General features: G+C 44.2%; 1 protein-coding gene across 1 annotated transcript in view; it reads left to right on the plus strand.

Moving 5' to 3' along the window:
• Positions 1–1,512: 1,512 nt before the first annotated feature.
• The window catches only part of Acbd3 (acyl-CoA binding domain containing 3), a 30,516-nt gene continuing 12,773 nt past the window's right edge, over positions 1,513–19,255 (plus strand). The window contains exons 1-5 of the mRNA XM_051148020.1: positions 1,513–1,858; positions 10,571–10,712; positions 11,453–11,593; positions 13,015–13,173; positions 15,241–15,415. Coding sequence (XP_051003977.1) covers positions 1,579–1,858; positions 10,571–10,712; positions 11,453–11,593; positions 13,015–13,173; positions 15,241–15,415 — 897 coding nt within the window. The 5' untranslated portion in view covers positions 1,513–1,578. The remainder of the gene's footprint in view (positions 1,859–10,570; positions 10,713–11,452; positions 11,594–13,014; positions 13,174–15,240; positions 15,416–19,255) is intronic.

Consider the following 19,255-nt stretch of genomic DNA (forward strand, 5'->3'; position numbering starts at 1 on the left):
CTCACAGCGATCCACCTGCCTCTGCCTCCCGAGTGCTGGGATTAAAGGTTTTTTGTTTTGTTTCAAGACATAGCTTCTCTGTGTAGATCTGCCTGGCCTGGAACTCAGAGATCCCCCTGCCTCTGCCTCCCCAAGTGCAGGAATTACAGGCATGCTCCCCCTTTCTCAGTGCTTTACATATTGCTGTACTATAGAATGGAATGTCCCCCAAAGCCCATGTGTTAAAGCCTTGGTTCCCAGCGTGGCACTATGCAGAAGACTGAAACTTCTGGGGGGACTAGTAGGTCTTCTAGTGACTTCACTATACTCTTGAAATACATGTTACCTTACAGGCTCATCAGTCCAGCCTGAGAGGTAGAGAGGAAACAGAAGTTAGGAAACCTGCTCAAGGTCACTGAGGCAGCAAGCACCTTCCAGCAGCCTGGCCCTACTACAGTGCTCTGGCATGGGCTCGCCTCCTGGACCATGATGCCTTGAGGTTGGACACCACAACTACTCACCTTTGCATTTCCCACAGCGCCTGATACACAAGGTAGTCCCTAACACTGAATGCAATTGAAGCGTGCTGCCACTTATACATTCAACTCAATAAAAACATTCCTAGGCTGGAGGGCGTGCCCACTATTTGCTATACAAGAAGCTTACAGTCTTTTCACTTTTAACGACTGGAAGACTGCTACAGAATCCAAAAATCCCAGCCCTCGGGAGCAGTGGCAGGTGGATCTCCTCGAGTTCGAGGCCAGCCTGTTCGGATGCAGGTAGTGAGTTCCAGGACAGCCAGGGCTATGCCCCTCTCAACCCTGTCTCAAAAACAAACAAGTAAACAGAGAGACTGCTATGTCCTCTCAGACTGTTTCTCCTTAACTACCTTCGTATTTTTCTGTACCCGACAAGGCAGAGATTCTGTCCTCTGACCCTGTATCCTTTCGTAGCAAGCGTAGCTGAACTGGCCTCAGGCTGTGCTTAGTGCTGGTCCTGGCGGCACGCCATTTGTAGTCAAAGCACTTCGGAGGCTGAGGTAGGAGGACAGACAAAAAGCCAGCCTGAGCTACCTAGCAAACACGCAGTCCACCGTTCCCTTCCTTAAATTAAGGGAAAGAGAGGACGTACGCTCTCGAGGGAGGAACACCCTGTTTTCTCCTTTAAAATAACGGCTGCCGTTTGCTCCGCATCTCCTCACGGTCACTGTGGAGCGACCAAGTGTAACCGATGTGCAGATAGCCTGGCCAACAGCGACCTGCAGGGTCGGACGCGCGCTCAGCCACCGCCCGGATCGCCCAGTGTGGTTCACCTCAGGCGCCCGGGACTAACGCGGACCGCCACGAACTCCGCGGGACCGCGGGGGCCCTGGCAGAAAGTAGGGGTGAGCTCGCCCTAAGAGGGGCGCACCACCCTTAGCAAGCAGAAGACGCGGGAGGGGCGTGACCCACACGCCCGGGGGCGGGGCACCGGGCCCTTTCACGCCCGAGCCGCCTCGGCAGCGGAAGTTCCGGTGTCGGCGAGCGGAGGTGAGAGGTCAGCAGGAAGTCGATACGTGGCCGCCGCCTGTCCCCCGCCGAGGAGGCGCTGCGAGCGGAGATGGCGGCGCAGCTGAACGTAGAGCAACTCGAGGTGTCGCTCGACGGCCTCACGCTGAGCCCGGACTCTGAGGAGCGGCCCGGCGCGGAGGGTGCTCCGCTGCTGCCGCCGTCGCCGCCCTCGCACCCCGAGGCTGGACAGGGCTCGGGCGCTGCGGGGCAGCGGCGGGAGCCCGGGGAGGCGGCGGCTGAGGGCGCGGCCGAGGAGGCGCGGCGGATGGAGCAGCACTGGGGCTTCGGCCTGGAGGAGCTGTACGGCCTGGCGCTGCGCTTCTTCAAAAGTGAGCGGGTCACTCGCCTCTGCGGGGCCGCGGGCCGGCCATGCGTGCCCCACCCACCCGCGCTAGGCCGGGGTGACCGGAGCGCGGCTCCCGTCCTTGGTGGCACCCGGAGTTTGTCACTACCGGTCTGGCCCCTGGTCACACCCCCGAGGGACTCGGAACCCCGGTTTAGCAGCTCGCGTCGCCTGAAGTTGCTGGGGGCGTTATGCCTGGTCTTAAGTTCTCTGGTTTCCATGAGCTAGAGTGGAAGACCGAGCGCGCGCTTCCAGGGGCTCCTATTCTGGGATGGATTTCTCTTTTTTTGTTGCTCTTTATCGACCCCCCCCCCATCCCCCCACCCCCCCCGCAACCCTGTATCCTGTGGCATACCACATCGAAGCGATTTAAAAAAAAAAAAACTTGCTTAAAGTGGAAGAAAATTGTATATGGTTCCCACACGTACCTTTTCTAGCCTTGAAAGCCGTGAGCATGGTCATGCCACGGTAGGGATGTGGCGAAGGATAAATTAAAATACTAAAGTTTATTCCATTTTGCTTGTGTAAGTAAACAATGGCCACTGTGTTCTAATAACTTCTTAATGGTTATGAAATTTTACCTTGTGAGTGAATTCTGAAGAGTAAGGCCCAAACCTCATTCTCTGTCTGTCTGTCTGTCTCTGTCTGTCTCTCTCTCTCTCTCTTACTCTCTCTCTCTGTGTGTGTGTGTGTGTGTGTGTGTGTGTGTGTGTGTGCGCGCGCGCGCGCGCGCGCGTGCGGTGGTTTTCCTCCTTTTTTTAAATTGGGTGATTCATGTAGGTAAAGTCACAAGATTTGGTCAGTAGGAAAGAGCTTGACTAACAGATTCTTAAAGCTATTTGAGTCTTGAGTGGGAAAGCAAAAGGAGAAAGAGAGAGAAGGGGAGAGAGAGATATGAAACTTTAAAAGTGGTTGCTAGGTTCCACAAGCATTCCAGAACAAGCATATTTATGACAGTTTTCCCAGAGAAAGTACTTTCAAATTACATATTTTACCAGCTGAAGCTGAGTTATTCATTGTAGTGATCCATATCGCAGTAATTTTATTTTTAAGTAACTTTAATTGTGCAAATTAGTGTTCCATGAAAATTCCCAGAACATTAAATGGTTACTCTACAGTCATTGTCTTTTTTTTTTTTTTTTAAAGTTTACCCTTGAACTGTTCATTGCCGTTGCACAAGGAGTTGAGCCTTTACTGTGTTCTAGTAGAATTGGGGAGTTGGTAAATAGGGTCACTTTATCTCCAGTCTCTGGCTTGATTTTAGAGTGTTGAAAATAAATACAAGACCACTGGTTTCTGTGCAATTCATGTAGCTATGCTTGCCCTTAAAAGTTAATTTTTGGAACTTGCTTTTCAGTAACATAAACCGCAAGAAAAAAAACAGTAAAGAACCAACTAAAAATTTCTATAATTGCATGTGTGCCTATGTAGTGTGTGTGTGTCAGTGTCAGCATGGATGCTCTGGAACTGGGGTCACAGGACTGCCTGATGTGCTTGCTGGGAATTGAACTGGAGTCCTTGGGAAGAGCATTGCTCATTCTTAACCACTGAGGTACGGCTTCAGACCCAGTAGACGCAACTTTTAATCCTTGCTTTTGATGCATGGGTAACAAAACAAAACAAAGAAACCCAAAAAGGTAATTTCATCTGAGCCTGTATTACGTGAAAATGATAGTATCTGCTTTGAGAGATTAAAACGCTAAGGATGCTGTCACACATCTTTAATCTCAGATCTAGGGAGGCAAAGACAGGTGGAGCTCTCTGAATTTGAGGCCAGCCTGGTCTACATAGTAAGTACTGGGACAGCCCAAGCTATATAGTGAGAGCCTGTCTCAAAGCAAAACATAACTCCTAAACAAACTGATTTTTAAAAATGGGGGTGAGGGGAAGCTGGAGAGAAGGCTCAGTAGTAGTTAATAACACTGGCTGCTCTTCCATAGTACCCGGGTTCAATTCCCAGCACCCACATGGCAGCTCACAGTTGTCTGTTAACTTGAGTTCCAGGGGGTGTGACATCCTCACACAGACATACATGCAGGCAGAATACCAATGCACACGAAATATAAAGAGCACTGTCTTCCAGAGGTCCTGAGTTCAACTTCTGGTAACCATATTGGTGGCGCACAACAATCTATACTGGGATCTGATGCCCTCTTAGGGCATGCAGGTGTACATGAGTGCTCAGACACAGGGGCTTCAGTCTAAATAGTTGTTGGCGTATAAAGTCCTAGAAATCTAACTTTGCTAGAATTAAGTTCTACATAAAGAAGAAGCTGGATTAGGTAACACTAGATGACTCACACTTAAGATTTAGTGGTTTAAGGCTGGAGAGATGGCTCAGCGGTTAAGACTACTGGAGTACTGTCTGCTCTTCCAGAGGTCCTGAGTTCAATTCCCGACAACTACATGGTGGCTCACAACCATCTGTAATGTGATCTAATGTCCACTTCTGGCATAACAGGTGTACATGCAAATAGAGCACTCATATACAATAAATAAATAAAATCTTAAGAAAGAAAAAAGATTTAGTGGTTTAAACCTGGCATGGTAGTGCATGCCTTTAATCCCAGCTGTGAGGAGATGGAGGCAGGTGGGTCTCTGAGTTTGAGGTCAGCCTGGTCTACAGAGTGAGAACAGCCAGGGCTACGCAGAGAAACCCTGTCTTGAAAAATCAAAACAAAACAGATGAGTGATCTAAACAGATTGTTTTAAATTGCCTTTTGAGTGGCAAGAGTCTTCAGCGAGCCCATATTGAGGGCCTTACAGGAGAGTACATTGATAGTTTGCTCAATTCTTTTTTTTTTTTTTTTTTTTTGGTTTTTCGAGACAGGGTTTCTCTGTGTTATCTTGGCTGTCCTGGACTCACTCTGTAGACCAAGCTGGCCTCAAATTTCAGCGATCATGCCTCTGCCTCCCAAGTGCTGGGATTAAACGTGTGTTCACCAGCATTACCTGGATTTTTTTGCTAGAGTGAAAGTGAAATGATTTGGGCTGGGGATGTAACTTAGGAATAAAGTGTTTGCTCACCATGCAGAACATAGCATACATAACAAAGGCCCAAGGGGATGGGGTGTGTAAAATAATAGATGAAAATGTCTCTTAGGATGAAACAAACTGTAAGTTAGTGTTTTACTATCTAAATGTCAGGGATTTTTGTGTCCTTATTATGGGTAAGGGTTACTATTAGGATATTACGTGTGAATGGTACAATTCTTTTTTATCTTAATGAGCATGGAGTCAGATGACTCAAAGGGCCAGTTGACAACTGTAGCACAGTGGAGGTTGAGGAAATTGAGGGATGGGGCCCGGCCCGTTGTAGGACGTGGTTTGATGGAGAGAGGAGGAAACTGAATTCAGATCCTGGAAGGACTTGATGAAGTTGTGAAGGGTTTTCCAAGGAGGAGAGAAAAGTGCTCTTAATTCTATTTTAGCAAGATTAAGCTGGACTGTCTTAGCTTTTTATGTTACGGTCTTAAAGAATTCCAGAGCCTTATACTTACAGGATGGGTTTAACTTGGGGAATTATGTTTTGCTTTGTTGAGCTGTTTAGGCTTTAGATTTTCCTTCTCTAACAATTGCTGTGTTACATTAGTAGGTTGGTTGCATCCATTTATGATGTAAAACTAGCGGTTGTCAGGCGGTCAGCAGTTACAGAGCAGGTGTTTGCTAGATGTCAGGCGAAAGCTGCATACACACAGGAGGCTTCAATGTTAACTGCATCTCTTAGTTGCAGGACCTGGCCCGGGCCACTCAGTTAGTCCTTGTAAGTGGCAGGGTTGGATCTCTGTCTGGTTTCAGACAGTTCTTCTCACTGCAGAAGGTGAAACTAGATAGCACCCCTGCTTTCTGGTAATATACTGAGGGAAAGAACTTGGAAGTGCTATCTAGTTAATTTCTTGAATATTTTTGGCATGAAAATATTAAGGACTAGTGGAAAGATCCAAGTTGGTTTTGTTTGATTTAAACTTGTATGCCGCCATGTATGTATGTGTACCACTTGGTGCCTGGTGCCTGCAGAGGTCAGAAAAAGAACTGGAGTTGCGGATGGTTTTGAGTTGCCATGTGAGTGCTGAGAATCAAACTTGAGTGCTCTGGAAGAGTAGCCAGTGCTATTTAACCATAAGTCACCTGTCCAGCCTCCACATTGGCGTTTTAAAGCATTATCATGTTACGGAAAAATTTAAATGTATTAAAAGAAATCAGTGTGAGCAGGGCCAGAGAAATGGCATAGTAGTTAAGAGTGCTTGTTGCTCTTGCAGAGCACATAGTGTTTCACAACGACCCAATTCCTGTTCCAGAGGATATAGTGCCCTCTTTTGACCTTTGTTGAGTATGAGGCACAAATGTAGTACATGCACTACATTTGTTATTATATTATATAATAATAATATTATTATTATTGAGATAGGATATCTCTATTATGTAGCTCTGGCCTCAATTCACAGAGGTCTGCCTACCTCTGCCTCCTGAGTGCTGGGATTAAAGGCAATAAATTGCTGGCATGTAGCATGGTGATCTGTACAGGGGCTCTGATTTTTTTTTGTGTTTTTTTTGTTGTTGTTTTGTTTTTGTTTTTGTTTTGTTTTTTGGTTTTTTGAGACAGGGTTTCTCTGTGTAGCCTTGGCCATCCTGGACTCACTTTGTAGACCAGGCTAGCCTCGAACTCACAGCGATCCGCCTGCCTCTGCCTCCCAAGTGCTGGGATTAAAGGCGTGCGCCACCACGCCCGGCTCAGGGCTCTGATTATTAAGTTGAGTAAATATTAAAAAGATCTTATGTAGGATTAAAGGGTATGTTGGTAAAGTGTTTGCAAAGCAAGCATGAGCACCTGAGTTCAGATCCCTAGTATCCGTGTGGAGGTGTGCCTATAATCCCAGCACTGCAAAGGTCAAGACATGAGGCTCTTTGGGACCTGATGGCCTATGGTAAGTCTAGACATAGCCACTGAGTTCCAGGTTCAGAGACACTGTCCCAAAAAATAAGGTGGAGAGTGATAGAGGAAAAACACTGAAGTCAACTTTGAGGCTCCACCTGTGCATGTGTATGTGTGTGAGCATGTACACAGGCATAGACACACAAACAACTTAGTATTGAGCTTCGCTGATTAAAATAACATTGTGGACGTTGTCCTCAGAATCCAGAAGGCGGCACTGAGTCCTCTGGAGCTGCCCAGTGTGGGTTCAGGGAACTGAACTCCAGGCCTCTGGAAAAGCAGCACATGCTCTAAACCACTGAGCCCTCTTCTTGGCCCCACAGTTTGTCTCTCAAAAAATATTTGGGAGGCCGTGCTAAAGATGGCTCAGTGATTAAGAATCTATACTAGTCTTGTAGAGGGCCAGAGCTGTAGTCCTACCACCAAGAGGAGGTGCCTTCCAACAGCTTGTAACTCCAGCTCCTGGGGGGTCCAAAGCCTCTCACCTACACAGGCACATGCATGTACATACAATTAAAAATGAATACATTTTTTCAAAGTTCAAGGTTTTGGCAGTTGCAGGGGACTTGAGTGAGATTACTTGTGGGTAAAAGATCTTGCTGGCATGCCTGGAGACCTGACATAGAGGTGGAAAGAGGAAACACATGCACACAGATAGTAATTAAGTTCCCTTTCCAGTCCCTTCTCTAGAAGCCTCTCAACAGCTGTGGCAGTGAGTAGTACAGGGAGTAAATGTCAACCACTCCTAGTCCTCATCTCCATTTTGTGACTCCTTGAGATCTTTTTCTGGGCATCCATGTACAGTGTATTATAAAACTCAGTGTCATTGACATGCTAAAGATGGTGTGCCGTGTGTTTGTCTGTTAATGGGGGCGGACTTAGAACTTAGAATTGGTGGCTGGACATGGTAGCGCATGCCTTGAGTCCCAGCACTTGGGAGGCAGTGCTTTCTGTAAGAGACCAGCCAAGAATGGAAAAAGAAATTAGAATTAGTGAAATATTTGTATAGGTTTGGTTTTTTATTTTATGTGCATTTGTGTTTTGCCTGCATGTACATTTGTGTGCAGGTGTTGGATCTTGAAGTTACAGTTGTGAGCTGCCATGTGTTTGCTGAGAATTGAACTCAGGGACTCTGGAAGAGCAGTCCGTGCTGGTAACCACTGAGCCATCTCTCCAGCCTCCTTCTTATCAATTCTTGATAATGTCTAGCTTTTTAAAATCTGATGATATGTGTTAGCATACAGTGGTTTTAATTACAATCTCTTTGATTAGTGAAGTTGAATACCCTTTTATGGGTGTTTATTGGCAACCTCTGTGTCCTTTGTCTCTCCCGCCCCCCCCCAAGCTTCCTGTTCATATAGTTTAATTCATGTTCTTACTTTTTTGTTTTGTTGAGACATGGTTTCTTTATGTAGCCTTAGCTGCCCTCGAACTCAGACCAGGCTGGTTTCAAACTGGTAGAAATCTGTCTGTCTCTGCCTTCTGAGTGCTGAGATTAAAGGTGTGTGTTTTGTTTTGTTTTGTTTTTTTGCTTTTGGGTTTCATAAGTAGTTTTATTTTGATTACTACTATGTGTGTGGATGAAGCTTGTACATGGTTTATACTTTATATGCGTTACTTCTATACTTACATTATCAGTGGGGACAGTGTAATGACATGTGTGGTCAGAGAACAACTTGACGGGGTCCACTCTTTCCTTCTCCTATGTGGAGATTATCTGCTGAGCCATCTAGCCAGCTGGGTTTTTTTGAATTTGATAGTCCATATTTACTGGAATTAATTTAAAACTATTTTGAATATATATCATAGTGGGGGTAGGTTACTTAAAGATTTTCCGTTTACCTGGAACCCAGTTGTATAGTTTTTGAATAGTTATTTCTTATCAAACTGGCTTAATTCTGCTTTACTTTTTTCTTTTATTTATTTTTCAGAGACACAATCTCACTCTGTAGTCTAGGTTGTGTAGCTTTCACTATCCTCAAACTCATGGTGATCCTTCTGCCTCAACTGGGTTTACTGATGTGTGTCATCACCCTTGATTTTGCCTTCTTTCTTAATTGCCCAAGTTGAAGCAGACCAGAGTCAGTGATAAGTTAAACAAAGAACCACAGAGGTAGCGTTAATAATAATATACTGTTAGCCTGACACGGCGATGTAACCTTCCTTTTATTGATTAAACTAATAACTCATCCCACAGCTCAGAAGTGCCTAAGATGAGATTTAAACCTGTCCATCTGATTCTGAAGCCTGTACCAAAACATCACACAGCTTAGTAGAGTACATATACAGCCTTTCAAAGTATATGTAATTTGTTAATGCATGATCTTATCAAGGGGGTGAAAGTTGTTTTTTAAGAATCATTTTTAGCTTCTTATGGTGGCAGAGGCAGGCAAATGTCTTGAGTTTCTAGCCAGCCTACCTCTACATAATGAGTCCCAGGCCAGCCAATGCTACATAGTGAGACCTTGTTTCACAAACAACAACAATAAAAATAGCATTTAAAAGTTATGGTATATTTTTCAATGTGTGTCCACTGTCCAAATGATACTGTTGATGTGCCTGGCTGCAGTTTGACAGATATATTTTTTATAGTAACTTTAACACAAATAATGATAGTTGTTCAACAAAAATAATAATAATTCAAACGGGCTGGGTGGTGGTGGTGCATGCCTTTAATTAATCCCAGCAGTTGGGAGGCAGAGGCAAGAGGATCTCTGAGTTCGAGGCCAGCCTGGTCTACAGAGTGAGTTCCAGAACAGCCAGGACTACACAGAGAAACTGTGTCTCGAAAAACCAAAACCAAAACAAAGTCAAGCTGGGTATAGTGACACATCCCTGCAGTGCAGTATTTAGGGCCTGAATCAGGAGGACTGAAATTGAGACCTTCTTGGGCTGCATAAAAAGCTGTTAATTTAATGGTATGTCCTAATAAATATTTATTATTAGGCTTATAATTATTACGGTGGTATTATTTAACCCACTTCACAATCAATAAAGACACAGATACCTGATATATTTTAACATAGCCTTATCACCTGGGGCATGGCAGATATTAACCCCTAAGCTACTTTCCATGTTCTCCCAGCCTCCATCCCATGCCATCTGCTTCTAATAATTTCTGTTTGGACTACTCTCATCCATAATCCCAAAATACATGTTAAGGTTGTTCATCTGAGCCATTTCTTTCCATGTGGAAATTGAGAGTTCCTCCTCTGGGCCCACGTGAGGGCCTGTCCCGTGGTGATGCTCCTCCTCCCTCCTTTGGTCCCATCTGCCTCTCCTTGCCAAGATCCTTCTCTGCCAAAGACCTTGAACATTGGCCATACCTACCCCATTCTGCCCTGCCCAGGGTTAGGCATTTTTATCAGCCAATCAGAAATAATTTCTTTGGCAAGGTTAAACAGCAATACCTGGGATATGTGACATTCTGCTCATAAACAGTAAGAATCTCGAGGCGGGGGTGCAATTAACAAATACAAAGCACCAGACCATACTCCAACACATGACTTAAAGATAAAAAATGAAGAGTGGGAGGAAGAAGAGAAAATCTTCAATAAAGAATTTATATTTTAGGGCCTAACTATTAAAATCTAGTAAATAAAAAAGAATATGTTAAGATTATTAATAATATTAATATTAATAATAAACGTGTTTTCTTTGTTATAGGCAGTTATTGATACTCTATAGCAAAGCTTCAAAGCATTTCCAATGCTGGAAACTATTTTACCAATACCAATTGTTTTCTTTAAATTCCTTTTCTTTCAGTAAAAGGTGGCAAAGCCTTTCATCCAACTTATGAAGAAAAACTGAAGTTTGTGGCGCTGCATAAGCAAGTTCTCTTGGGCCCGTATAACCCAGACACTTGCCCTGAGGTTGGATTCTTTGATGTGCTGGGGAATGACAGGAGGTAACTGTGTTCTTATTTAGTAGGCGTAATAGTAATTGTTAAAGATAGAAGTAGTGAGCCTCTTAGCTCAACATAACAACTGAAGCATTCATTTTGCTCAAAATCCTATTGTTGAAGACATTTACTTATCTGTAAAACAAGTAAATTTCATGACTCTAAGTAATATTAAAAGCAACCATTTAAAACACATGTTACTGGGGCTAGAGAGATGGCTCATCTGGTAAGGCCACTAGCTGCTTTTCCAGCGGGACCTGGATTTGATTCTCAGCACCCACAAATAGCTATAATTTGAGTTTCAGAGTTTCTGATGCCTCCTCTTCTGTCCTCCAAGCACACTTGGCACCAGGCTTATGAGTAGCGCACAAGTAAACACAGGCAAAATGCCCATAGGCATAAAACTAAATAAAAAAATAAAACACATACTATTGATTTCCTTATAGAGACATACAGAATTGTGCCAGAAAAATGGAATCTTTTTTGTTCAGTTGAAGCTAATAATATATAAAGAAAATAAAATACAGATTGCTTTTTGACAAGTGTGAATAATCAAAATATGTTTATATTTTGATTGTTTATGGCATCTTATTTAATATATCAATATAGGTTTGCTGAAACTTGAGGTTTTGAACTTTTTGCTTCTAGTAAAAGCATACCTCATTGAGTTTTTCATCTGTAGCTTTAATTGAATAAGATTCTCATTCTGCTGAGGGAAGGAAGGTAACCTTTTGTATTCTCTGCAGGAGAGAATGGGCAGCCCTGGGAAACATGTCCAAAGAGGATGCCATGGTTGAGTTTGTGAAGCTCCTGAACAGGTGCTGCCCTCTCCTCTCAGCATATGTCGCATCCCACAGAATAGAGAAGGAAGAAGAGGAAAAAAGAAGGTGACGTTACAGGGCGTGGTGGCACACAGTGTGGGGCCATTGTGCACTGATGCCTTTGCTCTGAGGAGCATGTGTGCTGGATCAGATATCTTACGTCCTTTTGTTCCTTGCTTCCACTTTTTGTTGCATTATTTAAGAACGCCTCATGGGAGCAAGTCTTCATAGACACTTTGAGAGAAGTGGGCCTGCTTTCTTCTCATTGTACGCTTAAAATGGGCCTCCCATCCACAGCAGTGACAATCTCACTGTGTAGCCCAGGGTGGCCTCCAGAGTGCTGGGTTATGCATGTGGACCTCCACACCTGGCTACTTTTGTCCTACTGCAGTAAACTTTGAAGGAGTTCAACCGTTAAGCTGGACCTTTAATCCTGGCACTCGGGAGGCAGAGGCAGGTGGATCGCTGTGAGTTTGAGACCAGCCTGGTCTACAAAGGGAGTCAAGGCTACACAGAGAAACCCTGTCTCGAAAAACCAAAAAAAGAAAAAAAAAGACTTTGAGCCATAACTTCATTCCGTCCTCTACTCCAACATACCGTTTAGAGTATTCCTGTCCCGTTGCTCTGTGTGTAGCTGTGCTGCATGGGCTTACATTTGGCTTATTAATACCTTCCAGCATTTGGAACAGACACTACGGAACTCACTGTGTTTCTGAAATTCTCTGTTGTCGTTCTGAGTTAGATCTAGGCTTGGCATGCTGCCACACAGTCCTCTCATCCGCCCCCTCCCCCATGATTATTTTGGAGGTTTTGTTTTGTTACTTTGTTTTTTCAAGACAGGGTTTCTCTGTGTAGCTCTGGTTGTCCTGAAACTCACTTTGTACACCAGGCTACCCTCAAACTTAGAGATCTGCCTGTCTCTGCCTCTCAATTGTTGGAATTAAAGGCATGTACCGCCATGCCCTGCACCCCCAATCCCTTTTTAAAGACAAGATTTCACTGTGTATCTCTGGCTGGCTTAGAATTCAGGGAACTGCCTGCCTCTGCCTCCCCAGTTCTGAGAACCACCATGCCAGGCTCAGACTAGATACTGACTGAAAATGGAACAACAGAAAGTCATTTGTGTACTTGTACATTGTTGAATCAGATGTAATGTCTTTGAAAGTTGCCTATTTTATTTTGTTTTGTCATTAAAGACTATGGAAGCACCCGTCTAATAATTAATCTTGATGCAGTTAGGTATGTTGTGAGATTGACTCCATATTTTAAGTTAAAAAAATTTTTTATAAATATATTTATATTATTATAAGTACAATAAACTATATATTTTAAGTTTTTACCATAAGGAAGTTTATGTGTTTCAAATTTTGACAGGTTGCTATACTCTGAAAAGGCTTTTGTCTTATTTTTCACTGGAAAGTGAAATCTAAATGATTCAGAAATAAGATTCACTGCAGCATTGATTCTCTTTGCCGTGTACCTTGTAGGAAGGCAGAGGAGGAGCGAAGGCAGCGTGAAGAGGAGGAGCGAGAGCGGCTGCAGAAGGAAGAGGAGGAGCGGAAGCGAGAGGAGGAGGAGCGGCTGAGGCGGGAGGAAGAAGAGAGGAGGCGAATAGAAGAAGAGAGGCTTCGGCTAGAACAGCAAAAGTGAGCTCTCTTACCAGTGAGAACCAGGCTACCACCCTGTGTGCTAGGTTTTACCTGTGTCTTAGAGTGTCTGTCACTGCCTGGGAGGTAGACTTGTGTTACTTCCTTTTTCATTTTTACCAATGATTTGTGGTTTTATCAAAGAATGTTGAAATTTGGAGTTAGCTTGTAAAACCTAGAGACTAGAAGCGCATTGAGGTTGCTCACTTGCTATCCTGAGACTAGTGTCTTTTAAGTTCTCACCATCTCTTACCTTCTTTGTCCGTCTCTTTGTTCTCACAGCTGTCTGCAGTTTCTGTCTGCTTTGTCTTACACAAGGCTGTCTCACCGGGAATTTTGTGATCTATTTTCCATGTATCTGAGAGAGCGGCTAGAATCTGAGGTCCAGTTTAAAATTCTGAGGATATAGAGCCTAGCTAACTCAGTGTGTGTCAGGTAGCCGTTCCCAACCTCATACAGGACATGGGAGCTGAAATTCCCTCGTTTAGCCCTGTCTCAAAGGGGCCGCTGAGATAAAAGGGAAACACAGGCAAGAGGGTCTGGGGTTCCAGGGATGGCTGGCAAAAGAGTCACTCCAGAGAACTTGAGGTACATGGGGTTCTCATTGTTCCCAGCTAGTTTCTCAGAAAAACCTTCAGTGGTAGCTGGCCTCAAAGTGACCCCATGACCTTCGAAGAAGTGTTTCTTGTTTGTTTGGGGTTTTTTTGTTTTTAAATATTTTTCTACACAGGGTTTCTGTGTGTGGCCTGTAGGCTGTCCTAGAACTTGCTCTGTAGACCAGGCTGGCCTCGGACTCACAGAGATCTGTCAGCCTCTGCCTCCAGAGTGCTGGGATTAAGTGTGTGTGCCACCACTGCTTGTCTTTGAAGCGACATTTTAAATCCCATTCTCTTTTGGATTTTTAGTTGATACTTTAGGTGGGCCCAGTGTCATGCTGTAGTTGGGAGTCTGTGTAGTTTTTGTTTTATTTATCAGCTTTTTTTTTTTTTTTTTTTCCCCCCGAGACAGGGTTTCTCTGTGTAGCCTTGGCTGTCCTGGACTCACTTTGTAGACCAGGCTGATCTCAAACTCACAGTGATCTGCCTGCCTCTGCCTCCCTAGTGCTGGGATTAAAGGCGTGCGCCACCATGCCCAGCCTGCTTATTTCTTAATATATAGATTTGACATCTTACTAAGTGGTTATATAGCAGTTTTGAAACATGTAGTTTTCACTAAAGAAAAAAAAATTATACTAATTCAGTAGAAATTGGTGTCTCCAAACAAGATGCAGGCAGAGTACAACTGTGCTCTCAGCACTTCAGAGGCTAAGTCAGAGCCAGCCTGGGCTCTGTATAATATCACCCCGTGTTAAGGGTAGGGAAGGGGGAGAGAGGGGGTTGGGAGGGAGAGCGCATGCGCATGTGAGCAGTAAACCAAGCAAGCAGCGTGGCCTGCTGTTATCTTCAGTGCTTCTTAATAAAGGCAGCATTAAATGAAATGCTGCAGATCGTGAGGTTGTCACTGGCTTTATCATCCTTAGCAAAGCCTGTAGCATCACTTAGCTGTTCTACCTTGTGCTGTTCTGGGGTGTTTGGGTAGAAAAACTAAGTCAGAGTCAAGTGCCCATCCATTCCCAATGGCGGTCCATGTCTTATGGCATTATGGTGAATTAGTGTCGTCTCTGCTGCCAGATTCGATTTGAGTTCTGGCTCTCAAATCTAGCTGCAGTAGAACCTTGGGCAGTTACTAAACAACCTCATAGTGTCTCCAAAGACTAAGCGGGTTGGTACATGTAAATGCTTTAAGCAGCTCATGGCTTGTCAGAAGATACAGAAGGAGTTAATAATTAATAATAATGGTGGTGGTGTGCTTAGTAGTCTCCATTTCAACTTTTCTTGAAAAACCTAAGTAAAAAATCAGAGGTCAGTTTTTTTCCCATAAATATTCTGGGCCTGGAACACATGCTTTTGGTATACTTTATTAGCTCAGTGATTTTTAAGTGATAAGCTATAGCAATAAACAAGGACATCTTATTTTGTTATGAGCAGCTCCTGTCGTCAGACTGGCATGTATTATTACTGTTTTTAGGCAGCAGATAATGGCAGCTTTAAACTCGCAGACTGCCGTGCAGTTCCAGCAGTATGCCGCCCAGCAGTATCCAGGGAACTACGAACAGCAGCAGATTCTCATCCGCCAGCTGCAGGAGCAGCACTATCAGCAGTACATGCAACAGTTGTATCAAGTCCAGCTTGCACAGCAACAGGTATGACGGCACCTTTAGAGAAGGTGTTGCGTTTCCATGGCACCCAGGTTCTTTCCCAACAGTTGTGAATGAATTTTGCATTAGCTAGCCTGAGGTATAAGGTAACTCTTTGGCTGATTGTTTAGGCAGTCTGTTTAGCATTGTGTTGGCAGTTACAAGAGAAAGTACAGAACCTCAGAGGATGTACGTTTATATTGTTATAAAAGGTGTGTGGGAGTTGAATAGGTCTAGAGTCATAACAGTGAGTCTGGTAGGACTGTAATAGTGCCCCTGGAACTGTGAGGACCTGGGTAGCTAGCCTTAGTATAGGAACATGCACTGTCAGGTCAGGTAGCTTTCAAGAGGTCGACTCCCTTCCCGTAGGCCATAGGCTGGTTCCTCGAAGCTGGACCAGACCCGTTACAATTCATGACAGCGTACACTCCTCCTCCAACATCCCATTCCTAAATATTTGCTTCAGTGCTAAAGTAGTGTGAGCTGGAGACTCACAACCAAAAATATAGGAGAAAATTATTTAAGTGAAAGACATGGAAAGAGTCTGGCACTTGAGTTCTGTCCTGGCTCTGCCATTATCATTTGATTCTCTGCCATGTTACTCCTGTTCTGATTTCCTGCTTTTTCTCTGTTCTATGAGAGTAAGACACAAGATCATTTTAACCTCAGAGGACTATAAAGGGAGAGCAGGTGATAGCTAGGCTGGTAGTATAAACCTGTGATACCAACTACCAGGTGGCTGAGGGGTCAGGCTAGGATGGGCAGCTTAGAAGACCCCATCTCCAAGTAAAAAATGGGGTGGAGCAGGTGGAGAGAGAAAGATAAATTAAATTAAGCCGGGTGTGGTGGCGCACACCTTTAATCCCAGCACTCAGGAGGCAGAGGCAGGCGGATCTCTGTGAGTTTGAGGCCAGCCTGGTCTACATAGCGAGTCAAGAAAAGAGAGAAAGAAAGAAAGAAGAAAAAGAAAAGAAAGACTAATTGATTTATAAATGCTCACCGTAGTGGGCTGTGACTTTTTTTTTGACAAAGTTAACATACATATATTTTTCATTATACAATAATAAATATGTTTTAGGAAGGTAGAAAATTTTTAAATAAAATAAGCTCTCTTCCCTCATGAGATGACAGCTGTGCTTAGTGGCACACGCCTGTTATCCCAGCGCTCAGGAGGCAGAGGCAGGCAGATCTCTCTTGAGTTCGAGGCCAGCCTGGTCTACAAAGGGAGTCTAGGACAGCCAAGGCTACACAGAGAAACCCTGTCTTGAGATGTTAAAAGGTTCTATAGGTTCTATGTAGCTGGGTGTGATGGCACATGCCTTTAAGTGCTGACACTTAAGAGACAGAAGCAGGCGGATTTCTGTGAGTTCAAGATCAGGCTGGTCTACAGAGCAAGTTCCAGGACAGCCAAGGCTACACAGAGAAACCCTGTCTTGAAAAACAAACATAAAAGAAAGAAAGAAAAATATTCTTATGTAACCCATGAGAGGATTAGAAGCTACTAAAGCAGTTTTTTGTTTTGTGTTTTGAGACAGAGTTTCTCTGTATAACAGCTCTGGCCCTCACTGTGTAGACCAGGCTGGTCTTGAACTCACAGAGATCCACCTGCCTCTGCCTCCCAATTACTGGGATTAAAGGCGTGCGCCACCATCGCCCGGCTTAAACCACACTTTTTGAGAGATGCCTCTTCCTCTTCTATATGGCCTCATTGTGCTTTACTGTATTACCTCCTTCCTCCTTTTTTGCTTAGTGGATAGGTATTAAGATAACAATATTGCTGCTGTACAGTGTCCTGTCCTTAGCTGCTGCCACTTTATGAGGAGAGCGTCAGTCTGGTTTGATAACATGGAGTGGAGTCAGAAGTAGCAGTTGGAATTAGTATGATCAAATGCTATCTGATGGGTGGCTTCTGGGAATAGATAGGCACAGGAGGCTACCTGAGAATCTAGCCTCACAGTTTCATTACCACTCAAGTTCGTCTTTAACAGTTACATAAGAGGAAGGGAGAAATAGAATCCTACTACTCTGAAGTATTCTTTTTGTGTAAATACTGAACAAAACTTCTGGGCCTGTTCTTTTGTGTATATAGCGGCCTAGATGTTCATGAAGGTTTCTGCTTTTCTTTTGTGGGGAGGTTGTTTTGTGTTGTTTTGTTGGAGACAGTTTCTCTCTGTAACAGCTCTGGCTGTCCTGGAACTAACTCTGTAGATCAGGCTACCCTCAAACTCACAAAGATTTGCCTGCCTCTGTCTCCTGAGTGCTGGGATTAAAAACATGAGCCGCCATTGCCCAACAATTTTATTTTAGCTTTTGGTGTTTTGAGACAGGGTTTCTCTGTGTAGCCTTGGCTGTTCTAGAACTCACACTATAGACCAGGCTGGCCTTTTATTTGTCTGTTTCATTTGTTGTCTCAGAGGCTTACTGTCTCCGTCTGCTGACCTAGGCCTAGTCCTGGAAACTACTATCCTCGGTACAATCTAACCTAGGCCTCTGAGACTTACTACTTAGACTCAATCTTTCTTGTTCTTAGTGAGTTCAGGGCTGGTTGGTTCAACTCAGTTGTTCTGGCTCAAATTCATCTCCCAGCTGATATACTCAATCTGGCTTTTCTTTTGGTCTCTGAATTGCTCTGCTTGGCCTCAAACTAACTCCAGCAGCCTGCTCTAATCGCTTGGCTCCTTCTCATTCTCTGGCTCGTTGTCGTCACCTGTGTCCAGCCTGTTCTCTCCTTCAACTTCTCGGTTTAAAACTTCTCCTGGTCAAACTGCCTCCTCTCTCTCTCATTCTGTGTTGCTCCCTTGAGTAGCTTCCCTTTCCTCTCTGTTCTCGTGAGAGTTGGCCATATCACATTCTGTCAAGCCTCTTTCTGATTTGTCACTTTTTCTGCCGCTCAATTAAACATCATTTAAGCATCAAACATGGGTGCTTCCTTCTACAAACTAACTTTACCTTCGTTGTTTGTAATTAAAGGTGTATACAGCCATGCCTGAACCTAAGCTTTCTTTACCTGAGACTTGTTCTATGCCAGGCTGGCCTTGAACTCAGATCTGCTTGCCTCTGTCTCCTGAATTAAAGGCTTGTCTATATTCCAGCTGGATCACATAGACCTAGAAGGTCTTTGGATGTGCTCTCTTGCCAGAGCAGCCATGTTCTGAGTTAAAATTCCTCTACAAATGCCTTCTCCTGCACCATCATGTGGTTTTTGGGATTTGCTGACTTGTCTCAAGTGTGTGCATTCTTCTGAGTAGTTGCTGCTTTTCCTTTGAACTGATTTAGAACCCAAGCCTTAGAGTATAGTTTAAAATCTTGTGCTGTGTATAGTGGCAGTGAAAGGTGTTTAAACATAGCACTGAAGAGCAGGGGCAGTTGGAGCTCTCTGAGTTTGGCCAATCTCTAGACAGAGTCGCCAAAAAACCCATTAAATAAATAAAGCAAGCAAGCCCATATTATACAATTGATTGGTGTGTGTGTGTGTGTGTGTGTGTGTGTGTGTGTGTTTTGGGGAGGGTTGTCCTAGAATTCATTCTGTAGACCAGGCTGACCTGGACCTCAGAGATGTGCATGTTGGGAGTAAAAGTGTGCACCACCACCACCTGACAAAATTGCTTTATAATTACAACACTTCGGAGGCAGAGACAGGTGGATCTTGGAGCTCAAGGACAACCTGGTCTACAGAGCAAGTGCCAAGGATGCTCAGAGAACCCCTGTTTTGAAGAAAAAAAAAAGTAGGCAAAGCACATCTATAGTTATTAAGCCTGAAACTGAAAATACGGTTAGAAAAGGTATCTCTAGAGGAGAGCCCTAGAAAGGACTCTGGAATATAAATAATTTCTTGTTCTGGGTATG

This window comes from Acomys russatus, chromosome 6, assembly GCF_903995435.1.
Source record: "Acomys russatus chromosome 6, mAcoRus1.1, whole genome shotgun sequence".
Taxonomy (NCBI): Eukaryota; Metazoa; Chordata; class Mammalia; order Rodentia; family Muridae; genus Acomys; species Acomys russatus.